The following is a 25,903-nucleotide window of genomic DNA, read 5'->3' on the forward strand; positions in this document are numbered from 1 at the left end:
TGTTGAAGTTCCTTTGAATAGCAGCCCTGCCTCCAGCATATTGACCATTCCCCCCATTCGAGGGTTATTCCATCCCAGATGCAAGACTTGGCATTTATCCTTGTTAAACTTCATGAGGTTCCTGTCAGCCCATTTCTCCAGCCTGTCCAGGTCCCTCTGACCTACAGCATATTGAGCACTGCCTCCCCTCCAATTTGGTGTCATCCACAAACTTGCTGAGAGTGCACTCTCTCCCATCATCCAGGTCATTCATAAAGACATTAAACAGTATTGGCCAAGTATTGACCCTTAAGGGACACCACTGATAACTGGTTGCAAGTTGGACTACTACTGAGTAGTGGTACTGGATTTGTACCCTTTGAGCCTGGTAATCCAGCCAAATTTCCACCCACTTTATTGTCCACTTATCCAGTCCATATCTCACTAGTTTGGTTATAAGAATACTATGGAAGACCACGTCAAAGGCCTTACTAAAATCAAGGTAAACAAGATCCACTGCTCTCCCCTTGTCTACACAGCCAGTCATCTCATCATAGAGGGCAATCAGTCAGGCATGATTTCCCCTTGATAAATCTATGCTGGCTGTTGCCAGTCACCTTCTTGTCCTTCATGTACTTGGAAATGTCTTTGAGAAGGATTTGTTCCATAAGCTTCCCAGAGACGGTGGTGAGGTTGACTGGCCTGTAGTTCCCTGGATTCCCCTTCTTGCCCTTCTTGAAAATGGGTGTGACATTTGCTTTTACCAGGCATTCAGAACCTCCCCCGATCAACACGACCTTTCAAAGATGATAGAGAGTGACCTTGCAATGACATCAGCCAACTCCTTTTGCTGCCTTAGATGAATCCCATCTGGTCCAACGGACTTGTATATGTCAAACTGGTTTAAGTGGTCTCTAACTGTATCTTCCTGTACTATGAGTAATGCTTCACTCCCCCAGACTCTGCCACTAGGCTCAGGGACCTGTGAGGCCTGAGGACAAGCCTTACCAGTGAAAACTGAAGCAAAAAAAGGCACTGAGTACATCAGTCATTCCTGTGTCCTTTGGCACTAGGTCCCTTGCCCCATTGAGCAGTGGGCCTCTGTTTTCCTTAGCCTTCCTTTTACTGCCAGTGTACCTATAGAAGCCCTTCTTGTTGCCCTTCATATCCTTCTCTAGTTCCAACTTGAGCTGAGCTTAGGCTTTCCTAACTTCATCCCTGCACTCCTGGGCAATGTCTCTATATTCCTTTCAGGTAGCCCATGTCTGTCTCCACCTTCTGTGTACTTCCTTTTTGCATTTGAGCTCAGTCATGTGTTCCCTGTTCATCCACGCTGGCCTTCTGCCATGTTTGCTCGACTTCTTCCACGTCATAAGAAACAACTTCTGCTCTGAGGAGGCTGTCCTTGAAGATTATCCACCTCTCCTTGGCCCCATTGCCCTCCAGAGCAGTCTCCCATGAGATCCTGCCAAGGAGATACCTGAACAAGCTGAAAACTGCTCTCCTGAAGTGCAGGGCTGTGATTCTATTTGTCTTGCTCACTTCTCTCAGGATCCTAAACTCCACAATCTCATGGCTGCTGCGGCCAGTGCAGCCCTCAGCCTTCACATCTTTGAGCAGTTCTTCTTTGTGTATGACTATCAAGTCCAGCAGAGCATGTCCCCCATGAGCTGTGTAAAGAAGGCTTCACGTGCTTCCTTTTGTTGATCAGAAAGCCTGTAGCAGATGCCTACCACAATAGCACCTGCACTGGTTTGTCCTCTGATCCTTACTCATAAGCTCTCAACTGGCACGTCACCTGCTCCAAGGCAAAGCTCTGTGCATTCGAGCCCCTCCTGTGCATAGGGCACAATCCCCTGTCCTCACCTTCTCAGTCTGTCTTTCCTGAAGAGCCTGTACCCATCCATGGCAGCACTCCAATCGTGAGCTATCTCCCACATCTCTGTAATCCCAATGAGATCAGAGTTTTGCAAATGTGCATGGACTTATAATTCCTCCTGTTTGTTGCCCATGCTGCGTGCGTTTGTGTACAGGCACTTGAGATGGGCCCCCAATCGTGCTGCTTTCATAGGGGGAGCACAAGAACCTCCCAAGTCGTGCTGTCTCCCAGACACTTCTTTGCTGCCCCCCATGCCTTCGCTTTTCTTCAGGTAATGACAATCCTTCCCTGATGTACCTAGTTGAAAGCTTTCCTCACTAGGTTAATGAAATTGAATTGTTAGCAAAGATGCTCTTTATTTAGTTTGTTGCAGAATAACTGGAATTACAATTTTGATCAGGTCAGAACAGAAGCCATTTATTACTATAGCTATAGGAGAGAACACAAAGCAGCAGTGACAGACACTGCTGATATGAACTCTGCCGATATGAACTCTGCCCCAATGGGGCAGTTACAGAGCTTATATACCTTTGGGTTATACAACTTGTTCTTCACCAAACCATGTCAGAGAAACAGGACTATAGTAAATTGCGACAAAGAGCAGTAACATGTGGATTACTTCATATAGGGAGGCTCCAAACAGTCAGATAAGGAAGCTCTAGACAGTACCTCTTTTTTACAAATAATTCACTCCTTTGTTAATTAAATTGTGCTGACTCGGTGAGGCTGTTAGGTCATGCTGACATGTATTTCTTAACTAGTGAGGCCTCCAAAGGCCTATGAAGTGTTAAATATAACTGTTAACTTCCACAAGTTTATTTATAAAACATTAAGCATCTTGCTCTTTTTTCTTTTAATCACTTCTTGCATTATTTGTCACCATTATTCTGGCTTCATTATGTGACTATTTTCATTTTAGCCTAGTTATTAAAGGCAGTGAAGTATACAAGCCTGGCAGTCGAAAAAATGTGTGTTAAATTGGTACATGAAAACTTTTCTTGTGTTACTGGACTTAAGGGTGGTGTGCAGTCAAAACATTCTGAAACTAACTTATTTTAATCATATTTAACAAGAAGTCAAAATGAATTTGGTGTTCATACTCTACTTCATTAGTTCCCCTTTTTTTAGTAGATATTGAGAAACAAAATAGCATGTTTCCATCCCCGCATTGGTAAGTAGAATGCTACTTAGGACTGTAAGTGATGTTATTTATTTTGTGCCAGGTTGTGCCAGTTGTGACTGATGCTTTGCAGGTATAATAAATTTCACAGGTTATTAGCCATTCAGTCTTTTGACAGTTGGTTAAAATTATAAGAAGAGAGAAACAGGAAATAATAATTCCTTTTTTATATGTTTGGTAAAGCAGCACTGAATCTACAGTCATGCCCTTAGAATCTATGTGTCTTGTAGTAATCATAAATCCCACAGTTAATCTTTTCAAATAGTCATTATTATGCTTGCAAGTGGATTGCAACTTGTTTAAAGGTGCTGTTATGATGAGGATCAAAGAAATATAGTTTTTGTTTTATTTGTTTAGGAGGGCAAGGACTTGGAACTAAAATCATACCGAAATGATTATATCTTGGTAAAACTTGACACTGTATTTGTTAATTGTGTTTTTACACTAGGTTGAATATGTAATCAAATGTGACATGTCAGCTCTTCAGAAGATTCTGTACCGCCACATGCAAGCCAAGGGAATCCTTCTCACAGATGGTTCTGAGAAAGACAAGAAGGTACAAAGGGGAAACTAGAACACTTATGGAACAATAGATCATGATCATGTGTTAACTACATGACTTCTTTTTAAAAAAAAAAAGAATAAGTAGGTTCTTACCACAGATATTTTTGAAGAAAGAAATTTCAATTAGACATATTTGTGTTTTAAAAGACAGTAGTTTGTGCTCTCCATTCATAAGGTAAAAATATGCTGAGTTTAATCCAATAAAAAACCTGACTAATTGGGATTGTGGCAGCACTGACTACTACCGGGTGTTCATCTTTTCTCTCAGAGCCATTATTAAGCACAAATCTTGTTTTGGCCAGCTAGGTTATGAGTGTCTCTGTTCATACATACAAATAACATCTGTTCATGCAAAAAGGTGTTAAAAGAAAAATAAGATTCAAAGTCATGTAGTCATACATTAGAATATGCCAAAAAAAATATTGACTTTTCTATCTTAGGACTTTGGCATATGGTCAAGTTATTGTAGAGAAGACAAGTAGCCATGCATCAGCTTGTCTGTAAATACATATTTTACATTGCAATAGATGTGAGGTAGGTTGGATTTACCGTGAGATTCCTCAGAGTAAGATCATGTAGGCACTTAACACAGAGCAACAAACATGAGCCAGCGATGTGCCCTTGTGGCAAAGAGGGCCAACGGTATCCTGGGCTGCATTAATAGGAGTGTTGCCAGCAGGTCGAGGGAGGTGATCCTTCCCCTCTCCTCAGCACTGGTGAGGCCACACCTGGAGTGCTGTGTCCAGTTCTGGGCTCCTCAGTACAAGAGAGAGATAGAGCTACTGGAGAGAGTCCAGTGAAGGGTCACAAAGATGATGAAGGGACTGGAGCATCTCTCCTATGAAGAAAGGCTGAGAGAGCTGGGACTGTTCAGCCTAGAGAAGAGAAGGCTCAGGGGGGATCTTATCAATGTGTATAAATATCTGCAGGGAGGGTGCAAAGATGACGGAGCCAGGCTCTTTTCAGTGGTGCCCAGTGACAGGGCAAGAGGCAATGGGCACAAACTGAAACACAGGAGATTCTGCGTGAACATCAGGAAACACTTTTTTACTGTGAGGGTGACTGGGCACTGGAACAGGTTTCCCAGAGAGGTTGTGGAGTCTCCCTCCTTGGAGATCTTCAAAAGCTGTTTGTACATAGTCCTTGACAACCTGCTCTAGGTAGCCCTGCTTGAGCAGGGGGTTGGACCAAATGACCTCCAGAGGTCCCTTCCAACCACAACCATTCTGTGGTTCTGAGCAGCTGGTGTGTAACAGCTTGTGTGTACGCCAGTCCCATATATTGGCCCCATTATATGTGTTTTCATGATGCAATATGATCGCATACTATTTTTCCACCTGCCTCCTGCCAATTTCATTGTCACAATGGATGATATTTTTGTTCAATATCTTATTTTGTTTTAACCTCTGTTTGGTGTGGTCTTATGTGTTATTTACTGTTGAGTATTCAAACCCTGCTCTAAAAAAAAAGTTAGTCCTTTCCTCATAGGATCTTCTATGACAGTCATCTCTATATAGGTTCTGAGTACTTTGCAAACATCGGTTTACTTTCTTTTGTTTTATTTTTAATGTAATTTTTCAGCTACCATTTTTTAAGCCTGTCCTGGTTTCAGCTGGGATAGAGTTAATTTTCTTCTTAGAAGAAGTGCTGTGTTTTGGATTTAGTGTGAGAATAATGTTGATAACACTCTGATGTTTTAGTTGTTGCTAAGTAGCGCTTATCCTAAGTTAAGGATTTTTCAGTTTCCCATGCTCTGCCAGCAAGCAGGTGTGCAAGAAGCTGGGAGGGAGCACAGCCGGGGCAGCTGACCTGAACTAGCCAAAGGGATATTCCATACCATAGAACGTCATGCCCAGTATATAAACGGGGGGGAGTTGGCCGGGAGGGGTGGATCGCTGCTTGGGCATCGGTCAGCGGGTGGTGAGCAATTGCATTGTGCATCACTGGGGTTTTTTTCTTTTTTTTTCTCTTATCTTTTTTTGTTATATTCCTTTTCATTACAATTATTATTATAATATTTCATTATTATTATTGTTAATATTATATTTTACTTTAGTTATTAAACCGTTCTTATCTCAACCCATGTGTTTTACCTTTTTTCCCGATTCTCCTCCCCATCCCACTGGGAGCGTGGGGGGGGAGTGAGGGAGCGGCTGCATGGTGCTTAGCTGCTGGCTGGGGTTAAACCACGACAAAGCCTTAGAAAATGTCATTTGACACATTTACATCCAAAGGAGGTCATCAGAATGATTGGAAGTTTAGAAGCACTATAGAGACCTATGCTAGAGATTTGAGTTACTTGAATAACTGATTGCCTTTTACAATGCAACATTTGATGTGGTTGAGGATTTAATGACAGAAGAGCAGTGAGACTGGGGAGTCTTCAATTTGCTCTAAGATCTGGAGAGAGGGTACTTGAATGGATGTTGTCCCTCCTGCTCATCTCCCCCTATTCCTGACCTGACTGTGATGCCTTTTACCATAACCACTTTGACTGGTCCATGTCCAGTCTATTTTCTTCCTCATCCCAGCGTCTTCTGCTAGTTCAGTTCTCTGTGCCTAACTAGGCCCAGTTTCCTGGCACAGCCATTCCTGTTGCCCTTCCTCTGACTCAAGATTTGTGTGCAGTCACCTTACTCAACTAAATAGAGGTCAGCCATCTCTATGCCCTCATTCCCTGTTCCCAGTCCACCTCAGCAGGTTTATGTCCACCTCAATGTTGCCTATCTTACATCCTGTTCCTTGTTCTAACTTCCCCCCACCCCCCCAATTTCATTTTGCATCCCAGCCTTCTGCTTACCTCTCTGTCTGGTTTCTCTTGTTCACTAGTTCAGAATCTTCTCTCTGCTTTTTCTTCCTTGCTTCCCTGCCCAGCTCTTTGCCTTAAGCAGTTCTAATTGCCTCTGCTGTCCTCTAGCTTTCTAGTCTCTTTGGCCAGAACATTGCAATCTCAACTCATACTCATAGATCCAATTTTTCCCCATCCTCCAACTTTTTTCTTTTCTGTAAGTAATTCATCAGGTTCTCTTATTCATGCTTCCTGGTGCCAGCAGAAGGAGGTGGTGGTCGTTGAGAACTCTTGGCTTTGAAGATCCAATAACTATGGTTTTAGGGAAAACTGTCATTCTGCAGCTCTGGCTTGCTATCTGCTCAAACTAGAGAGAATTCATTAGGATGCAAAGCTCTAGTAAACATTTCATAAACAAATGCAAACTGCAGTTTGGAGCAAATTGAGATAGACTTTCAAGGGATCAACAGTAGACTTTGACATGTGGACTACCCCCAATCAAATGTCAGTTCCCTTCCAGAGATGAATTTACCAGAATATAAAATGATCACATGATGTAATTTTTCCTAATCTCACTTTTGGAAATGTCTGAATTGTTTTGGCTGAGATATTTTAAAATAATTTCACCTGAGTGACATAGTGAGTTTGGAAATTGTACCAACTCTGGTAACAGATTCACAAAGTTATAGCAAATCAAAATGGGACCTTAAAGTGAGAAGTGTTAGTCAATCTTAATATGGTGTTACCAAATGTATTCATCAGTGATAATTAGATTGTAACCATCCCAGCTTAGTGGAACACCTGATAATATTTTACTGTTTACAATTTACATGGTTTCATAAATAAGCAGTAGAAATAATGATATGAGATGTAGCACGCTTTCCAGGTTACTTGGAAGTCTTTGATCTCCTTGTCTTTTTGGATCATCCTCATGATATTTTAATTTGAGCAGCCAGATAACTGCACCTTATTTCATAGCTTCAAATATTTTTATTTGATGGTGATATGGTGTTCTGCTTTGGGGTAGAAGTATTTTTATGTCTCCTTTTGAAACTGAGTTTCAAAAGTTTCATTAACAAGCTAGGAAATGGGTTTCATAATGTGATTTGTGTTGTTTGCTTCCCTAGGGAAAAGGTGGGGCAAAAACTCTTATGAACACAATCATGCAATTGAGAAAGATATGCAATCACCCGTATATGTTTCAACATATTGAGGTAAGTCTGTTATGTTTGATTTTGGGGGCCTTTTTTATTCAGGTGGCTAACATAGTCAAAAACTGCTAGTGCGGGAGGGAACATCTTTGGCAAAAACACTTGTGCTGGAAAGAACACATTTGAGAAACACTCATTCCATTCCTCTGTATAAAGTGAAGAAATGGAGCAGTCACCAGATTTTTATCTGCAGTCTTAAATTCACTTTTACAGCATTTGTTCTTTTTGAGGAGCTATCTTTAAAAAATATAGTTTTCTGAGTTTAAGATATTCCATATCAACTTGCCACTACCTATTTTAAAATAGAGATATCAGTTTAAAATGTCATATTTTTATGACCTTTTTATCTAGCATACTGCTAATCCTTTAGAATATCTATCAAAAATTGCCCCCCCTCCATACCCCTCCTTTTTTTCAGCAAAGATTTGTTTACTGTGTAGCATTTCTCATTACTGAGCTAAAGCTAACTAAAATGTAGCTACAATATACAAAGAAATGAACAAGTATCTCCTGTGGTGTATTATTGTGTTTTTTATTGTTTGCTCACTTGCTTATTAACTCATGAAATTCAGTATTTTGCAAATGGGTCTCCCAGTAATCAGTGCAAATTAATTAGGTTCTACTGTATTTGTAATCTGGTAAAAAGCATACAGAGGGAAATTATTCCTACAAGCCATGCATTTTAAATAAAGCAGTAGCAGGAAAACATTAGAGTACTTGTGCCACAAGGCAAATTCCAAGGGTATGAGTGTAATGGGACTCAAATCCCATTCATATAATTTCTTGATATAGGGATGCATAATTTTGGCCACTGTATAGACTGTGTCTAATATTCTGTTTATTGCTTATAATTCTGCAGGAATCCTTCGCTGAACATTTAGGCTACTCAAATGGTGTCATCAATGGGTAAATCTTTATCTTCTTCATATATGCTGCAATGAAACTATTGTATCATATCTTGTTTCCAAAAGCTATATGTTCTCAAAAACTAAGCAGTTTCTAAGATAAATCTAATCAGCTATAGAAATAATATGCTTTAGAAGGAACCTAATCAGCTTAAAACTCTTCCCATAGTCCCCCAGCCTAAGGGACTGCTTCTTACTACAAGGGATGTTTCCTCTCCAAAATGGCAGTTTAAAGTTGCTTTTATAGCTGGATGGTAATTAGAATCTTCTGGACTCCAGTCTCGTCCTTGACTGATGCTGAAGCCCTGCTGAGTGACTAATGTCAAAGCAAGAAAGTTTTTATCTGATTTAAAGTAGTCTTGTGCTTTGAAAAGAAGCATTCGGCTAAAGCAGAGAATGGTTAGGAGAATTTTGAAGACAGATTTCCATTATTTTCATTAACATCATACCAAGATATAGGATCCTTTCTTTCACAAAACTTCCAGTCCTTGGACAATGACTGAACATGGTAGAAATGATTGCTGGTTCTTCAGAAAGCTTTTTTTCCTGTTGTAACAAGAGTCTTTTTTCTTTTTTCTTTCCCATCACATAAGGAAGAATTATGGTGGTCACATGCAGGATTCTTGTTTATTTATTGATAACTGTACACTAGTCCTTGCTAAATTAGGGACAAGATTGACACCTTTGCCCAACTGCAATGGCATGAGACATTATGTCACATGGAGAAGACAAGGGGCAACAGGTACAAGTTGCATGGGAGAGGTTTCATCTCAACATAAGAAAGAAATTTTTTACAGTAATGTCGTGGTTTAACCCCAGCCAGCAACTAAGCACCACGCAGCCACTTCCCCCTCCCTCCTCCCAGTGGGGTGGGGAGGAGGAAAAAAAAAAAGGTAAAACTCGTGGGTTGAGATAAGAACAGTTTAATAACTAAAGTAAAATATACTACTAAATAATAATAATAATAATAATAGCAATGAAAAGGAAGATAAAAAAAAAGAGAAATAAAACCCAAGAAAAGACAAGTGATGCACAATGCAATTGCTCACCACCCGCTGACCGATGCCCGAGCAGCGATCCACCCCTCCCAGCCAACTCCCCCCCGTTTATATACTGGGCATGACGTTCTATGGTATGGAATATCCCTTTGGCTAGTTTGGGTCAGCTGTCCTGGCCATGCTCCCTCCCAGCTTCTTGCACGCCTGCTTGCTGGCAGAGCATGGGAAACTGAAAAGTCCTTGGCTTAGGATAAGCGCTACTTAGCAACAACTAAAACATCAGCGTGTTATCAACATCATTCTCACACTAAATCCAAAACACAGCACTGTACCAGCTACTAAGAAGAGAGTTAACTCTGTCCCAGCTGAAACCAGGACAAGTAAGAACAATCATTCACTGGAACAACCTCCCCAGGGATGTGGTGGAGTCCCCATCACTGGAGGTTTTCAAGATGCGATTGGACAGGGTGCTAGATAATCTCATCTAGGCTCCCTTTCCCATGAAAGGTTGGACCAGATGATCTTTCGAGGTCCCTTCCAACCTGGGCTGTTCTATGATTCTATGATTATCAAAACTTCCTTACAGAGGTCCCTGGTGTTTTCATATCTGTGATTTATTATTATTTGTTACAGTACCATTTCTCAGTTTTAATTTATCTCCTCTTTCTTTTTATTCCCTTTCAAATTAGGGAAATATTAGCAAACTTTCTCTAACGGAAAGCATTTAAATTCCTCTGTTATTGTGGCTCATTCCAGTAATGGGCTAGGAACGATTTCCAGTTAGCCTTAATCTACCTCTGGTTTTATGGGGGGTATGTTTTCTTATTACACTTGCAATTAGATTATTGGCATCTGTCCACTCAAATTTTTTGTCAGCAATTTAAATGAACCTTGTCATAACAAAATTTTAAGTTTACTACTAAACTACTAATATTGTGCTTTTCAAAAACTTTCTGTGTAACCTTTAACACAATTCTTATAATCCAGCAACACATTATATTTACATAAAATGCTTAAACTGATACTTCAGTGATACTTGTACCCAGTTCTTAATTGTTCAAAGGCCATGTCAGTAATTTCCATAAAGAACTATTATACTTTAAAGATCTCTTGGCAGCAAGTCCTGGCTCATTTGCTTACAGGTTCTCTTGACGTACTTCATGGATAAAGACCATGTTAAAAAAGGTTAGAATCATAGAATAATTTAGGTTGGAAGAGAACTCCAGAGGTCACCTGGTCTAACCCCTGCGCAAAGCAGGTCAGGTTGCTCAAGGACTTGTCCAGTCAAGTCTTGAACACCTCCAAGGATGCAGATTATACAGCCTCACTGGGCAACCAGTTCTAGTATTTGACCACCCTCACGGTAAAAAATATTTTTCCTAATATCTTATCAGAATTTCCCATGTTCCAACTTGTATCCATTGCCTCTTGTCCTATTACTGTGCAGCTCTGAGAAGAGTCTTCACTGTATCCTCCCATTAGGCAGTTGTAGACAAGCAATAAGGTTTCTCTGAGCCTTCTCTTATCTAGACTGAACAATCCAGCTCTCTCAACCTTTTCTTCTATGTCATGTGCTCCAGTCCCCTGAGCATCTTGGTGGCCCACCTCTGGACTTGCTCCAGTATGTCAATATCAATGCGCAGCAATAAGGATGATGAAAAAAGAGATGGAAAGGATCTTCTCCAACACCCTGCAGAAGCAAGAGCCTGAACCCCCACCTGCACAGAAAGAGCAACCAGAATCTGTACTCATTGGGGTGGCAAATGGAGACTCCCATGATGGCGAAGGCTAGAATCTTGTGACTTCTGGCAACAGGAGGAAGGCTCCTGCTCCACCTGCAGATCTGCAACTACAGAATAGGTGCAGTGCCCTGGTAGCAGATGAGGGACTGGAAGCTCTGTCTGAGGAAACATTGGAGCCAGCTGAGACTGAACCATGCAGCAGCATCAGGGGGAAGCGGCGAGTGATAGTAGTGGATGACTCCCTCCTGCGGGGGACAGAAGCCCCCATCTGCTCTCTAGGGAGGTTTGTTGCTTGCCAGGGGCTCGGATCTGGAACTGAGAGACTGTTGATGCTTGTCTGGCCCTCAGAGTATTACCCTCTGCTGCTCTTCCACGTGTGCACCGATGATACTGCCAGGGGAAACCTTGAGTATATCAAGAGTGACTACATGAATCTGGGGATGAGGGTCAAAGGTATGGGGGCCCAGGTGGTTTTCTACTTGATCCTATTGATGAAGGGGAAGGGCTTGAGGAGTGGATGGATCCTGGGGATCAACAACTGGCAGCACAGCTGGTGTTGCTGATAGAGATTTGGCTTTAATGACCATAGGACCCTCTGAGGATAAAGGACTGATAGGGAAAGACAGGATCCACCTGACCAAGTGGGGCAAAAACATCTTTGCCAACAGGCTGGCCAACCTGGTGAGGAGAGCTTTAAACTAGGAATGACAGGGGAGGGAGAGGACAACCCACAGTCAAGTGAGAAAGTGGTGGACTGGCTTGGTAAGCAGAGGGTGTAAGGTGATGTGGACAGGAGAGACCTCAAAATGAACAAAACAGGACACAAGGGAGCCCACCCCAAGCGTATGCACACAAATAAGGAAGTGCCAGGAGGACAGTATTGTGGGGGAAGCTCTCACCCTTTTCCTGGGAAATCAACATGACTGCGTGCCTCTCTGAAGTGCCTGTACACTAATGCGTGCAGCATGGGGAACAAACAGGAAGAATTAGAGGTCTGTGTGCAGTTGCAGGGCTACGATCTCACTAGGATCACGGAGATGTGCTGGGATAGCTCACACAACTGGAGTGCTGCCATGGATGGATACAAGCTCTTTAGGAAGGACAGGCTGGGAAGGCAAGGAGGGGAAACTGTCCTTTATATGAGACAGCAGCTGGGATGCATGGAGCTCTGCCTAGGGATGGATGATGTGCCAGTCAGGAGCTTATGGGTTAGGATTAGAGGGCAGACCGATTGTGGTGGCAGACATTGTGGTGGGCATCTGCTATAGACCACCTGATCAGGAAGAAGTAGATGAGGCCTTCTTCATACAACTGGAAGAAGCTTCATATTTGCAGGCCCTGGTTGTCATGGGGAACTTTAACCACCCCGATATCTGCTGGAAGGACAAGACAGTAGGGCATAAGCAATCCAGGAGGTTTATGGAGTGTTTTGGTGATCACTTCCTGACACAAGTGATCAAGGAGCCAATGAGTGGAGGCACTCTGCTGGACCTGAATACCTCCAAACAAGGAAGGACTGGTTGGGGCAGTCTTGACTGTAGTGACCATGAGATGGTGGAGTTCAGGATCCTGAGAGGAGGGAACAAGGCAAATAGCAGGATCATAACCCTAGACTTCAGGAAAGCAGACCTTGGCTTTTTCAGGGATCTGCTTGCAAGAATCCCATGGGAGACAGTCCTAGAAAGCAGAGGGGGTCCAGGAGAGCTGGTTGATATTCAGGGATCACCTCCTCCCAGCTCAAGAATGGTCGATCCCAACATGCAGCAAGTCAAGCACAGGTGGCAGGAAGTATGGATGCACAAGGAGCTCCTGAGTAAATTCAAACATAAAAAGGAAGCATACAGGAAGTGGAAGCAGGGACAGGTGACCCAGGAGGAATATAGAGACACTGTCCGAGCATACAGGGATGCGGTTAGGAAAGCCAAAGCCCATCTAGATTTGAATCTGGAAAGGGATGGGAGGGGCAACAAGAAAGGCTTCTGCAGGTATATCAACAGCAAAAGGCATGAAGTCCAGCTGGAGGCCAGTCACTAGTGGTGTCCCCCAGGGGTCAATACTGGGGCCCATACTGTTTAACCTCTTCTTTTCTGACCTGGATCTTGGGACAGAGTGCACTCTCAGCAAGTCTGCAGATGACAGAGAATTTGGAGGAGTGGCTGATACACCAGGTGGTTGTGCTGACATTCAGAGGGACCTCAACAGGATGGAGAAATAGACAGTTCAACAAAGGGAAATGCCATGTCCTGCACCTGGTATGGAATAAGCCCATGCACCAGTGCAGGCTGGGGGCTGACCAGCTGGAAAGCAGCTCTGCAGAAAAGGACCTGAGGGTCCTGGTGGACAAGAATCTGACCATGAGCCACCAATGCACCCTCATGGCAAAGAAGGCCAACAGCATCCTGGGCTGCGTTAGGAAGAGCGTTGCCAGCAGATCGAGGGGGGAAATCCTTCCTCTCTACTCAGCACTGCTGAGGCCGCATCTCAAGTAATGTATCCAGTTCTGGGCTCCCCAGTACAAGACAGACACGGGGATACTGGAGTGAGTCCAGCAAAGGGCCACAAAGATGACTAAGGGTTTGGAGTGTCGTGGAATAACCAGAATTACTTTTTAGATCAGGTCAGAACAGAAGCAGTTTATTACTATAGCTATAGGAGAAAACACAGAGCAGCAGTGAGAAACTGCCTGTACAAATATACCTTTTAGGTTATACAACCAGATTCTTCACCAAAACTGTGTCAAATAAGCAGGATATGGTAAATAACAACAGCGACTGGAATTCTTCAGATAAGGAGGCTCTGGACAGTATATCCTTTTATGAATAATTCACTCCTTTGTTAATGAAATCTTGCTGACTGGTGAGACCATTAGCTGCAAATGTTTCTTAACTAGTGAGGCCTGCAAAGGCCTATGAGGCATTAACTATTTTGCTTCCACAAGAGCATCTGTCATATGAGGAGAGGCTTAGAGCTGGGACTGTTTAGCTTGGAGAAGAGATGGCTATGGGGGAGATCTTATCAAAGTGTCTAAATACCTCATAGGAGGAGTAAAGAAGATGGAGCCAGACTGTTCTTAGTGACACTCAGTGGAAGGACAAGAGATACTGCCTCATTCCACATCTACTGTGTCCATTTCAAGGATCAATCATTAGAGTCTGCACATGGCAATGATCTCATTTAGAAGTTACAGAAGATATTTCAGGGTTAACAGAATGTTTTGATATTTTTTCTCATTCTGTACAAGAAGGAAGTGTGGTTTTCCTATCCTAAAATCCAAGTGCATATATCATCCTAAATTATTTATAACACCTGACTCCATCATTCCATGTCTCCAAGCTCAAGACTGTTTACAGATTTCCATCTGTTGGATTCATACTTTCACATTAGGAATCTCCCCTTCCCTCGTCGAAGAAGATATTTCAGATTCTCAACGAAACCTAGGTGGTAACAGGATGCTCTACCCAGGGACTTTCCCCACTATCAAAAAGTTCTCAGAGTGACATGATGTAATGGAAGGGTATTTAAGAGCACGGAAGACTATTCATGTCCAGATGATTTGCTGATCAGGGGCAAATCCCAGCAGGCAACCACAGCAGCCCTGTGATATATCTCATCTTCTCATCAGTTTTTCATTAGCATGGACTTCAGTTTGGGAGGGACCTGAAGGAGAATCCTGATTCCTTTGTCCTCTGTGCCCTTTTATAGGAGGACAGAGAGGCACAGGATCCATACCTGAACCAAAAGATGCTGGTATTAAAAGTGTTATGCCCCTCTGTCTGTCTCGGGAAAATAGGGAAAGATGATTATCACACTGCATGTCAATATACTGAATAATAAATCCTGTCTTCATGCAGACAAACCAATGCCTGCCTGCCTGCCTTCCCTCCTGCCTATCCTTCCTGCCTGCTTACCTGCGTCCCTCCCTGCCTCCCTCCCTCCCTCCCTTCCTTTTTTTTTAAACAACAAAGACACTATTTGAAATTTATTGTGGAGGCTCTTTAGGGATTTCAGTAGGGGGTTTCATTTCTCTCACTCCCTCTTCTACTCTTCCTTTTTAATTTATTCCAAATTAAAGTTATGTTAACACTTTTTCCATTGCTTAGATAAAAAAATTAAATAGATTTAAATTTGTTCTCAACACTTCTGTGCAACTGGCTAGAAATGGTTTCCGTCTTACTCTGAGCAAGGGATAGAGGAGGTTGTGTGTATCCTCCACATGGCTCCCTTCCTGTTTAAGTGTCAGCAATGCCTTTTTTTCTTTATTAGTATACGAGACCATCTGTCTCTCAAATAGTTTGGCCTTTTGCATAGCAATTATATATGTATACATCTCAGAAGGCCTTGTATCTTGTGGACTGAGTATACAGTTCCTAATGATGAATTATATTTTAAGGCTACAGATTTAGAGTTATGTGTAATTTGATTTTCTAAACTATATGGTTGTCCTACTCATTTAGCCATCTTTGTTATTCTCTTTCTGATTTTTGGCTTAAACATCTTTGTGTACAAACCTAGTGCTCAGTCTGTTTTGCAACTCATCTTGATAGCACAGAAGACAGAAGATTAGTAATCAGAGCAAATAAAGATAGTTCAAGACAGTTATAAGTGTATACAATAAAACAATATGTCCACTATCAAACTTTTCCCATTGTTTCTGTATATAAACTAGTCTGGTCTGGACTCCTTTGTTTTCACATGCACAGTAGTGAGTGGAAAAGTAATCAATTCTAACATACACTTGATGAATATAACTTGTGGCTCCAGTAGATGCTGACTGAAAGCAGATCCTGTGGGAGAGCATCTAAACCAATAAAATGCTTATGTACTTCAGAAATGATGCTTGTTTTGAGAAATAATGAAAAAAAAAAATACTGGGCTCATAAAGGAAGATATTTGATGTGCTTGAGAGTCCACAGAATTCTTATATTTTGGGGGAGGAACCCTTTCCTAACAAATAAATACATAGATGCAATTCATGTGGTTTTTTTCTTATTTTAATCAACATCATAAACAGTTTTAAAGAGAGAAAAGTGCTATCAGTTTTGTTTTCCTTTGAGTAAAGGAATCTATCCATTATCATGATATGACACAATTGTAATTAGAATGCATTATTAAAAGCTCTTCTAAAAGCAGGCTTGTCATGGCATTTATTGTGTTTTTTCCTCTTAAACAGAGCTGAGCTTTATCGGGCCTCAGGGAAATTTGAACTACTTGATCGTATTTTACCTAAGTTACGAGCCACTAACCATCGTGTGCTTCTTTTCTGTCAAATGACATCACTCATGACCATTATGGAGGACTATTTTGCATTTCGAAATTTCCTTTACTTACGTCTTGATGGTAAGCTGAATGAAAATAAATTTGGGAGTGTTTTTCTGGTTCAGCAATTAGCAATTTGACTATGTAGTAGAAAAACTTCCTCCTCTGTACTATATGCATATGGACATCTGAATAAAAATATCAAACTTCTGTCTGTCTTCAGCTACAGGCAGAGATGTAAAAAGATAAAACAAGCAGAGGGTCAGACCAAGCTGATCAGTAAAAACTGATTGTCAAAGTACAGGAAATTCACCTTGTTGCCAATGTGTACAGTGCTTAGTTGTTACTTAGAGCTTTATGTAGGCCTTTTACCATGGTTGAATTCTCTGCTTTCTCTCCCTCCCCTATCGACACCATTGTGTTTTGAATGGGATCTTTTAAGAATTTTTGTTCCCTTGATATTAATCTTGATTTTTAAGGCCAATAGCGAAATGTTAATAAATCTATGTTTGTGTACACATATAGTTTTTAAAATACTTAGATTCTGTGAGTGCTCATAAGGCCTTAATCAAAACTGAAGCTCCATTTTGCGTGTGTATATCATCTATTGAAACTTGTCAGTCATAAAATGTTGTCAAATAGATAGTTGCATCTTTTCAAAGTCCCCTTTTGAAATGTCAAGCCTACTTAAAATAAAAGTTTGGGAACCCTCCTCCCAAGTGCTATAGACAGTTGGCTGAAACATCCATGGTTAGTGTTTGCGTCTATATTATAGAAAATATAGCTGAGATGGCAAAGAACAAGTGAGCTAAAATTTCCCTTCCACATGTGCCTTAAACAACTAAGATTGCTTTTAAATTATTTCAGTAGAAGATCTTTGTCATAGGGTTTCTTTTTATTTCTTTTTTAATTTCTTCTCAGGTACAACAAAATCGGAGGATCGAGCTGCCCTGCTGAAGAAGTTTAATGAACCTGGCTCACAGTACTTCATCTTCTTGCTGAGTACAAGGGCAGGAGGGCTGGGCTTGAACCTCCAGGCTGCTGACACTGTTATAATCTTTGATAGTGACTGGAATCCTCATCAGGTTATTTTTATTTAATTATCTTCATGTAATATGGAAATAATTGTTTGTGCTTTTTTAGGCTTTGTGTTTTAGTTTGGGAAGATTGACAGTGAAATGAAAGTATATCAAAATGCTGCTTTGAGAAGAATTGGTAAGGCAAACTGCTACAATCAAGTAGTGTTTTGTTTTAAATCAGTAAAGTGATACTGTGTCTGTGTATATAGTTTTTCTGAGTGTCAGGGAATGCTCAAAGTTAGAGTCTTACAGTCTGCATTTTCTGTTTCATTGGTATAACTTTGTTCACCCTTTAATCATAAGGCACTAATAAATGGCTCTCCATTCAAAGTTAAAAGCTCATGCAGCAGATGAAATAATTTCTAAGATTACTAATGCATTTAAGATTCTCAGGAATAGTGATTCGCTTCAGATACACAGTTCTATAGCTAGATTTTATTATATATATCCAGCTATATTGTTGCCTCTGTTCTTGTACCTGGACTAGAGTCTATACTGGGTCTGGCTGGGATGGAGTTAATTTTCTTCATAGCAGCCCATATGGTGCTGTATTTTGGATTTGTGACCAAACCAGTGTTGATAATGCATGCACCAGTGTTTTGGCTGTTGCCAAACAGTGCTTGCACAGCCACGAGGCTTTTGATTTTTCCTACTCTGCCCCACCAACGAGTAGACTGGGGGTGGGCAAGAAGCTGGGAGGGGACACAGCCAGGAGAGCTGACCCAGACTGACCAAAGGGATATTCCATACCATATAACATTGTGTTCAGCAATAAAAGCTCAAGGAAAGGAGGAGGAAGCGGGGACGTTTGTGGTCATGGCGTTTGTCTTCCCAAGCAACTGTTATGCGTGCTGAGGTCCTGCTTTCCAGGAAGTGGTTGGACATCTGCCTGCCAAAAGGAAATAGTAAATAAATTCCTTCTTTTGCTTTACTTGCACACACAGATTTTGCTTCACCTATTAAACTGTCTTTATTTCGATCAACCATTCTTCTCACTTTCCTTCTATTTTCTCCCCATCCTGCGGGAGAGGGGAGTGAGCAAGTGGCTGTGTGGGTGCTTGGCTGTTGTCCGGGGTCAACTCACCACAGTCCTTTTTGGTGCCCCACGTTGTGGTGGGTTGACCTCGGCCAGCAGCTAAGCACCCACACAGTTGCTTGCTTACTAGCCCCTTAGCGGAATGGGGGAGAGAATCAGAAGGCCAAAAGGGTGAAAAGTCCTGGGTTGAGATAAAGACAGTTTAATAAGTGAAGGAAAGATATAAAAGAGACATTGGAAGAAACAAGCGTGCCCAAGACATCAATACCTGGCTCCAGGACTGGTGCCTCTGCCAGAACTTTGGTTTTTATAACCATGGAAGAGTCTCTGAAACACAAGGTATGCTGGGCCCTGACGGGATCCACCTGACCCGATGGGGGAAACACATCTTTGCTCGTAAGCTGGCAGGACTGATTGAGAGGGCTTTAAACTAGAATCAATGGGGGAAGGGGATACTATCAGGAGAGATGAAAGTAAGCCAAGGGTTGGCATGGCATCCCCTGAGGGTGGCAATGCTAATGGGAGCATTTACTCTGCTCCAGAGAGCACTGAGGGCTTAGGAGCACATCTGAAATGCCTGTACACCGATGCACGCAGTATGAGAAACAAACAGGATGAACTGGAAGCGTTGGTCCGTTCCCAGAGCCATGATGTCATTGATATTAATGAGACTTGGTGGAATGAGTCCCACAACTGGAGTGCTGGGATGGAGGGCTACAGGCTGTTCAGGAGGGATAGGCAGGGCAGGTGTGAGGTGGAGGAGTTGCACTGTATGTAAGGGAGAGGTTTGATTGTACAGCCCTCACAGTTAGGGATGATGTGGTTGAGAGCCTCTGGGTGAGGATTAGGGGGATGGAAAACAAAGCAGATGATGTCGTAGTGGGTGTCTACTACCGATCGCCCAGCCAGGATGTAAGCACTGATGAGTTATTCTATAGGCAATTAGGAGAAATCTCTGGATCGGTAGCCCTTGTCCTTATGGGAGATTTCAACTTCCCAGACATCAACTGGGAATATCATACTGCTGTGACAAGCAAGCCTGGGAAATTCCTGAAGTTTGTGGAAGAAATTTTCTCGTCACAGGTACTCAGTGAGCCAACTAGGAAAGATGCCCTCCTAGACTTGCTATTTGTGACTAGAGATGGACTCGTGGGAGATGTGATGGTAGGTGGCTGTCTTGGCCACAGTGGTCACGAAATGGTTGGGTTTAAAATTTTCAGTGTAATGAGAAAAAAGGCCAGCAGAGTTGCGACCCTGGACTTCAGGAGAGCAAACTTTAAGCTACTCAGGGAGCTACTTAGCAGTGTCCCCTGGGAATCTGCTTTTGAGGCCTTAGGGGTCCATGAGTGCTGGTCAGTCTTTAAGAACCACCTTTTAGAAGCACAGGAGCAGGCAATCCCATGGTGTCACAAGTCAAGCAAGCAGGGCAGAAGACCAGCTTGGCTGAACAGGGAACTCCTCTTGGAACGCAGGCAGAAAAAGAAGCTGTATGATCTCTGGAAGTGAGGTCAGGCTTTGCAGGAAGATTACAGAGCCGTGGTTCATATATGCAGGGAGAAGACATGAAAGGCTAAAGCTCAATTAGAGTTGAAACTGGCCAGTGTTGTGTCAGACAACAAGAAAGGCTTTTTTATGTATGTTAATAGTAAGAGGAGATCCAAGGAAAACATTGGACCGATACTTGAAAAAGCGGAGGCATTCAATGCTTTTTTTTTGCCTCAGTCTTTAATATCAATGATAGACCTTGGGCTGCCCGGTTCTATGAGTTGGAGGACCACGACTGCAGAAACAGTGCCTTTCCATTTGTGGACACTGAAATTGTAAGGGACCAGCTGTATCAGCTGAATGTTCATAAGTCCATGGCGCCTGACGGGATTCACCCCAGAGTACTGAAGGAGCTAGCGGATGTTACAGCAGGACCCCTCTCGATCATCTACCAAAGGTCTTGGGAGTCTGGGGAGGTCCCTGCTGACTGGAAGCTAGCCAACATTATTCCAATTTACAAGAAGGGCGTGAGGGAAGACCCAGGAAACTACAGACCTTTTTCGTCTAACCTCAGTACCTGGAAAAACTATGGAGAAGATCATACTGGATGCTACTGAAAGGCATTTAAAGGACAATGCAATCATCAGGCACGGTCAGCATGGGTTCACAAAGGGAAAGTCCTGCCTAACTAAATTGATATCCTTCTATGATAAGGTCACCTGCCTAGTGGATGAAGGGAAGGCAGTGGATGTAGTTTTTCTGGATTTCAGTAAGGCTTTTGATACAGTCCCTCACAGCATCCTTCTGGACAAGTTGTCCAACTGTGGGATGAGCAGGTACACGGTGCCCTGGGTGAAGAACTGGCTGAACGGCAGGCAGGGCTCAAAGGGTTGTAGTGAATGGGGCTACATCTGGCTGGCAACCGGTCACCAGCGGTGTTCCTCAGGGCTCAATTCTAGGGCCAGTTCTGTTCAATATTTTTATCAATGATCTGGATGCAGGAGTTGAATGCACCCTTAGCAAGTTTGCTGAGGATACTAAAGCAGGAGGTGCAGTTGACTCTCTCGAGGAACGAGAGGCCTTGCAGAGGTATCTAGATAGATTGGAGCATTGGGCAATCATCAATGGCAAGAACAAATGCCAGATTCTGCACCTGGGATGGAATAATGCCAGGCACAAGTATAGATTGGGAGGGGAGTGGCTGGAGAGCAGCCCTGCAGAAAGGGATCTGGGGGTGCTGGTCGACAGCAGGCTCAATAGGAGTCAGCAGTGTGCCCTGGCAGCCAAGAGGGCAAACCGCATCCTGGGGTGCATCAAACACAGCATAACCAGCCAGTCAAAAGAGGTGGTTATCCCGCTGTATTTAGCGTTGGTGTGGCCTCACCTTGAGTACTGTGTGCAGTTCTGGGCCCCACAATTTAAGAAGGATGTGAAGGTCCTGGAATGCATCCAGAGGAGGGCACCAAAGCTGGTGAAGGGGCTGGAAGGCATGTCCTATGAGGAGCGGCTGAGGACTCTGGGTTTGTCTAGTTTGGAGAGAAGGAGGCTGAGGGGCGACCTCATTGCTCTCTGCAGCTTCCTGAGGAGGGGAAGTGGAGAGGGAGGTGCTGAGCTCTTCTCCCTGGTATCCAGTGACAGGACGCATGGGAATGGCTCAAAGCTGCGCCAGGGGAGGTTTAGACTTGATATTAGGAAACATTTCTTTACCGAGAGGGTGGTCAAACACTGGAAGAGGCTTCCTAGAGAGGTGGTCGATGCCCCAAGCCTGTTAGTGTTTAAGAGGCATTTGGACAATGCCCTTGATAACATGCTTTAACCTTTGGTCAGCCCTGAAGTGGTCAGGCAGTTGGACTAGATGATCGTTGTAGGTCCCTTCCAACTGAAGTATTCTATTTGATTCTGTTCTGTTCTATTCTATTCTACCTTGGAAGCCAACACACATATACACGCCCCCCCACACTCTGCCCAGTTTTTATTGCTGAACATGACGTTATATGGCATGGAATATCCCTTTGGCCAATTCAGGTCAGCTGTCCTGGCTGTGTCCCCTCCCAACTTCTTGTGCACCCCCAGCCTACTCCCTGGGGGGACAGAGTGAGAAACAGAGAAGGCCTTGACGCTGTGCAAGCACTGTTCAGCAATAGCCAAAGCATTGCTGCGTTATCAGTGCTCTTTTGGTGTCAAATCCATATCACAGCACCATCCCGGACAAGCCCCCAACAGACTGATATGAAGAAAGTTAACTCCATTCTAGCCAGATCCAATACATAAAATTACTAATGCATTTAAGATATTCAGAAATAGTGGTTTGCTTTAGATACACAGATTTATATCTGGACTTTATAATATATGCCTAGTTATATCGTTGCTTCTGTTCTTGTACCTGGACTAGAGAGTTGCTTTACTTCAGGGTTCCTTTCTGGCCTGAAAGGCCATGAACTCTGAGTGGCAGAGAAGAATTACATACTGTGGCCTATCTTGGTCACTTACTGCACATGCTTTCAAGAAGTGTTTGACTTACTGCATTCACATTGTACAGAGCACGCGCATATTTTTTTCCCTCCAGTTTGCCTGTCTGGGACTGATGAACTCCCAAGAAGGAGGATAATCAGGAATGAGCTAGATGAATTGTGGTGGGCTGTAGCTTGAGCACTTCTTTTTGTTATGCTAATAAAACCCAACATTACAGTGCCCTTTAAGCAGGGAGTGATTTGTGTAGCACAGTTATGTTATGCATCATTCCATATTCCTTGCCTAATAGGACTTGCAGGCCCAAGACCGAGCTCATCGAATTGGTCAGCAGAACGAGGTTCGAGTCCTGCGACTGTGCACTGTGAACAGTGTGGAAGAGAAGATACTCGCTGCTGCAAAGTATAAACTGAATGTAGATCAAAAAGTTATTCAGGCTGGAATGTTTGATCAGAAATCTTCAAGCCATGAGCGGAGGGCTTTTCTACAGGCTATATTAGAACATGAGGAAGAAAATGAGGTAAGGCAGTTAAAAACAATCAAAGAGAAGATGTTTCAGTTGATGCTTGGGAAGCAGCTATATAACTGGTAGGCGAGAGTGCAGTTTGAGTGCAGCTTGGGACTGCTTGAGACTGCAAGCTATTATATGATTTCCTTACAAGAAAACAACTCTATTCCTAAAGGATATTCTCATGAGAACTTCTTGCTGCACTTTTAGATAAGGGCAAGGACACGCAGGTGGCGTAGTCGCTGGTACCAAGTGGGAGCTGCCTGCAGGCTCCTCTGTGACAATGAGCTGGCTGAGTTTATCCTGTGGCCAAGGGATTTGTGCGGCACAACACAGGCCTGAAAGCCAAGCTGTACATGCAGCGCAGCACAGGCCTGGGCCTACTCCCATTAACTGTTATGTGGATCACTAACTCCTCAATGTGCAACGGTTTCTCGGTCAGGATCTCTACATTCCACCCCTTGATTCACATACAGTTTACCTTTACCAAAGATATATTGTAAGTTACAGATTATATTAATAACGTACAGGCTTCTCAAGCCCTAAGTATGAGCCCCAATAGAGCAGACAGCCTGTTCAAGATCCCTAACTCCTTGAATACAACGTGTTCCGCAAGGCTCCCAATACAGCTGTGTAGCTTGGGGGAGGATGGGCAGGAGATGGTCTTCAGAGACCCTGCAGAGGCAAAAGCTTGCAAATGATGCAAAGGAGGTACATTTGGAGGCCGTGCTCAGAGGAGCATAAAGCCCAGAGCAACCTGGTCCAATCTCGTAGCTGGCCCTGCTTTGAGGAGGAGGTTGTGTCACCGAAATCGGGAATAAACCTCTTAACACCAATGTAGCATTAAGAAGCAGGCATTCTCTTTATCACAGCGCTGGATGCACGGGGGATCACTCCACCTAACGTGCATGCCGCATACAAAAATTACAGGGTTTATATCCAGTTATCTAATTAGTAACAATTAGTAAAAACATGCCTAAGTGTATACTTATTGGCTAGTGATAAACATTTCATTCAGTACTGGTCAGTCGTATTTAAATTAACTCCGCTTGCGATGTAGATTAGCACGCATGCTCCTTACGGGTGTGGGGGGGGCAAGTTTCTTCGGTCTTGAATTGAGTCAGTGGTCGTGCTTCCCCCTGCCGCTTTTACCTTTCCCCTAGTTACGAAGGACTTCTCCGGGTTTGGCTCATTTTGTAATTCAGTCAGCAGAGCCAGGGGGTACAATACCGATATTGAGGAACATCTTGCCCTTTTATCACGTATTGTTACTTGCTAATCTTTGGTATGTAGGCCTACTTGTCCTTGGTGTGCAGACTTGCTCATCTCTGGTATGCAAGCCTGCTTGCTCTATCTGTACAAAGTTTACACAAAGGGGCCCTTCATCAAATTGTCTAAGTCTTTGGTAACAATTGGACTAGATGACCTACTGAGGACCCTTCCAACCCAAATTATCATGTGATCCTATGACCAGTAGATGGAGACTCCCATGTCAGGGAAGACCTGAAGCTTGTGACTTCTGGCAACAGAAGGAAGACTCCTTCTCTGCCTGCAGATCTGCAATTACAGAACAGGTATAGTACCCTGGGAACAATTGAGGAGGAACAAGCTCTGTCAAGGGAGGCATCAGAGTATCTACTCAGCACTGATGAGACCACATCTGGAGTATTGTGTCCAGTTCTGGGCTTCCATCTACAAGAAAGAAATGGACATACTAGAGTGAGTCCAATAAAGGGCCACTAAGATAATTAAGGAATTGGAGCATCTGACATAAGGAAGAGGCTGAGAGAGCTGGGATTGTTTAGCCTGGAGAAGAGAAGGCTCAGGGGGGGATCTTATCAATGTGTCTAAATACCTGATGGGAGGAAGTAAAGAAAATGGAGCCAGACTCTTCTCAGTGACAGCACAACAGGCAATGGGCACAAGCTAAAATACAGGAAATTCCATTTAAACATAAGAAAAAAACCCTCTTTTTTACTGTGAGGGTGGTCAAACACTAGAACAGGTTGCCCAAAGAGGTTGTGGAGTCTCTGTCCTTGGAGATATTAAAAACCCAACTGGACATGGCCCTGAGGAACCTGCTCTAGTTGACCCTGTTTGGGGGGGTGTGGGGGGGTGTTGGACTAGACAGTCTCCAGAGGTCCCTTCCAACCTCAACTATTCTGTGATTCTGTGATTCCTTAAAGGAGTCTAATTTTCATATCACCTCTAAACAATTCAACAAAACGATTAACTATCTTAATTAAGATAACAGTATTTTTGCATGCATAACACACCTCAGCTTAAACAGAATAACTGTCAGATCCTGATATAATTTCTGTGGCTTAATGAGTTGTCTTAGGTTATTGAAAGGTTTTGTCATCTGTAATTCTTTATTTTAGGCTTTCAAAATACTTATCTTAACTATTTTTAATAAAATTTAAGCAAAACCTTTGTGAATATCTGCCAGAATCTTTCCATATTAAAAGAAATTCCTTCAGTAGTCATTAAATCTATTGTATTGAAAGCAGTTAAAACTGTGAAATAATAAAGCTAATACATTTTTTATATTCACTGTGATACAGGTTTGATTTATACTATTACTTCACATGTTCATACAATTCTTTCCAGTGTGACATATATTAAAAGCAGTGTTGCTGCTCCCTATGATTCAGTTACAAACATGCCTTTTTGTAGGATTGGAACCTCTCTGAAAATGCATTCTAGGAATGCTCCCAAAGAGGGTACTGAAGATGTCATCAGTTAAAACTTAGCTTAATGTGTGATATGTTGCATCAGTATTATTTGTTGTATACTTCTCACAATTTTCACTTGCATTTTTTAC

At 42.8% G+C, this 25,903-nt stretch overlaps 1 protein-coding gene across 1 annotated transcript in view; it reads left to right on the forward strand.

Annotated features, from left to right (window-relative positions):
- Positions 1 to 445: 445 nt before the first annotated feature.
- Positions 446 to 25,903, forward strand: part of LOC127028006 (probable global transcription activator SNF2L2) — a gene marked incomplete at its 3' end in the record, with an annotated part of 30,592 nt that continues 5,134 nt past the window's right edge. The window contains exons 1-8 of the mRNA XM_050913837.1: positions 446 to 481; positions 1,531 to 1,653; positions 3,487 to 3,594; positions 7,518 to 7,604; positions 8,461 to 8,507; positions 16,417 to 16,583; positions 17,424 to 17,587; positions 22,864 to 23,091. Of these exons, the coding sequence (XP_050769794.1) occupies positions 446 to 481; positions 1,531 to 1,653; positions 3,487 to 3,594; positions 7,518 to 7,604; positions 8,461 to 8,507; positions 16,417 to 16,583; positions 17,424 to 17,587; positions 22,864 to 23,091 (960 nt within the window). The remainder of the gene's footprint in view (positions 482 to 1,530; positions 1,654 to 3,486; positions 3,595 to 7,517; positions 7,605 to 8,460; positions 8,508 to 16,416; positions 16,584 to 17,423; positions 17,588 to 22,863; positions 23,092 to 25,903) is intronic.

This window comes from Gymnogyps californianus, unplaced genomic scaffold (assembly GCF_018139145.2).
Source record: "Gymnogyps californianus isolate 813 unplaced genomic scaffold, ASM1813914v2 HiC_scaffold_131, whole genome shotgun sequence".
Lineage (NCBI taxonomy): Eukaryota > Metazoa > Chordata > Aves > Accipitriformes > Cathartidae > Gymnogyps > Gymnogyps californianus.